Source organism: Pteropus medius, unplaced genomic scaffold, assembly GCF_902729225.1.
Source record: "Pteropus medius unplaced genomic scaffold, Ma_sr-lr_union100, whole genome shotgun sequence".
NCBI lineage: Eukaryota > Metazoa > Chordata > Mammalia > Chiroptera > Pteropodidae > Pteropus > Pteropus medius.
This window is the reverse complement of record NW_024350926.1, coordinates 11,075,292-11,076,531: the sequence shown is the minus strand read 5'-3', so window position 1 is coordinate 11,076,531 and position 1,240 is coordinate 11,075,292. Positions and strand designations below refer to the sequence as shown.

Sequence of the window (1,240 nt, the reverse complement as noted above, 5' to 3'; positions counted from 1 at the left end):
ATGATTGTTTTAGCCCCTTGGGCTAAACTTAACTTTAGTTCAAATGCCAAAATACCATCTATAAAGTTTCTCTGGTTCTTAGTTTAAATTACCAAGAATGAGAATATGATAAGATCTCCGAACAACCAATAAATGGACTTTTCCTACATTATCCTTGGTCAGAGAAAGGGAGAGAAAGCTCCTACGTCATAAATGTAGCTGCCAGGTCCATCCCTTATGCTTTGCTGTGTGTATGTGTGTCAGTTCTTACAGAAGAAGCTAGAGAAATTCTGTAATACCTAGTTTGGATCCTAGACTGGAGATAGAAAAATTATATCTAGTCCTGCTAAAAACTATACCATGCTTCCATTTTCATCCTGACCGACTTACACTTGAGAGAGCCTTTCTTTTGTCGATGGTATTAAGGGAAGATGGCAAGGATTACAGTTCCTTAATTCCCCCCCCCGACTTTTCTGCACTATCTATCAGAAGTGTATTAAAAACAGGTTCCAATATTATTTCGAGGAATAACAGTGTACTCATCTATACGGTGTTATTTTTCCTTAAGATCGACTTAGACAGAATGGTTGATCAGTTCCAGGGAACGTGGAAATCTATTTCCTGTGAAAATTTTGAAGACTATATGAAAGAACTGGGTGAGTCACGTTTACTGACGCAGTGAAAATGGGAGCTCGGACAGCACAGAACTTGCCCTGAGTGACGTCAGGTGCATCTTGGACCCCTCCCTCCAGTATTTCACGAATACTGATTCAGCCCCCGTTAGAGTTCTGTGCAGAACTAGCTTAAGCTCGACACGGTTCCTGCTCTGGTGTCCTTCACCGTGACTGTACACAGACAAAACGTCCATGTGCTATATGCTAAACGGCAAATGGTTTTAATACATGATTCCAAGTAAGAATCTAGAGTTACTTTTTTAAATGACCATTCTGCAAGCGTTTGCTCTAAGTCTTTAGAGGATCTTCAGACTAGATCCGGTTTCCAGCTTCCGATGGCGGCCGACGCCCCTCGGTGTGTGGCCAGCCGCACGGGGCCAGCGTTTGCTCATAGCAGCGCAGGGCCTTCTCCCCTCGGTATCTCTTTTCCTCTTCTTGTAAGAAACGTTTTTCTGTTTCGTTTTGTTTTTTTGTTTTTTGTTTGTTTTTTGTTTTTTTTTAAATCAGGAAGTTTGTGATTACATTAAAGGTCCACCTGGACAATCCGGGATAGTCTCTCCATCTCAAGGTCCTTAAATGAACTGTAT

At 41.6% G+C, this 1,240-nt stretch overlaps 1 protein-coding gene across 1 annotated transcript in view; it reads left to right on the top strand.

Annotated features, from left to right (window-relative positions):
* Positions 1-562: 562 nt before the first annotated feature.
* Positions 563-1,240, top strand: part of FABP12 (fatty acid binding protein 12) — a 5,748-nt gene continuing 5,070 nt past the window's right edge. The window contains exon 1 of the mRNA XM_039841747.1: positions 563-635. Coding sequence (XP_039697681.1) covers positions 563-635 — 73 coding nt within the window. The remainder of the gene's footprint in view (positions 636-1,240) is intronic.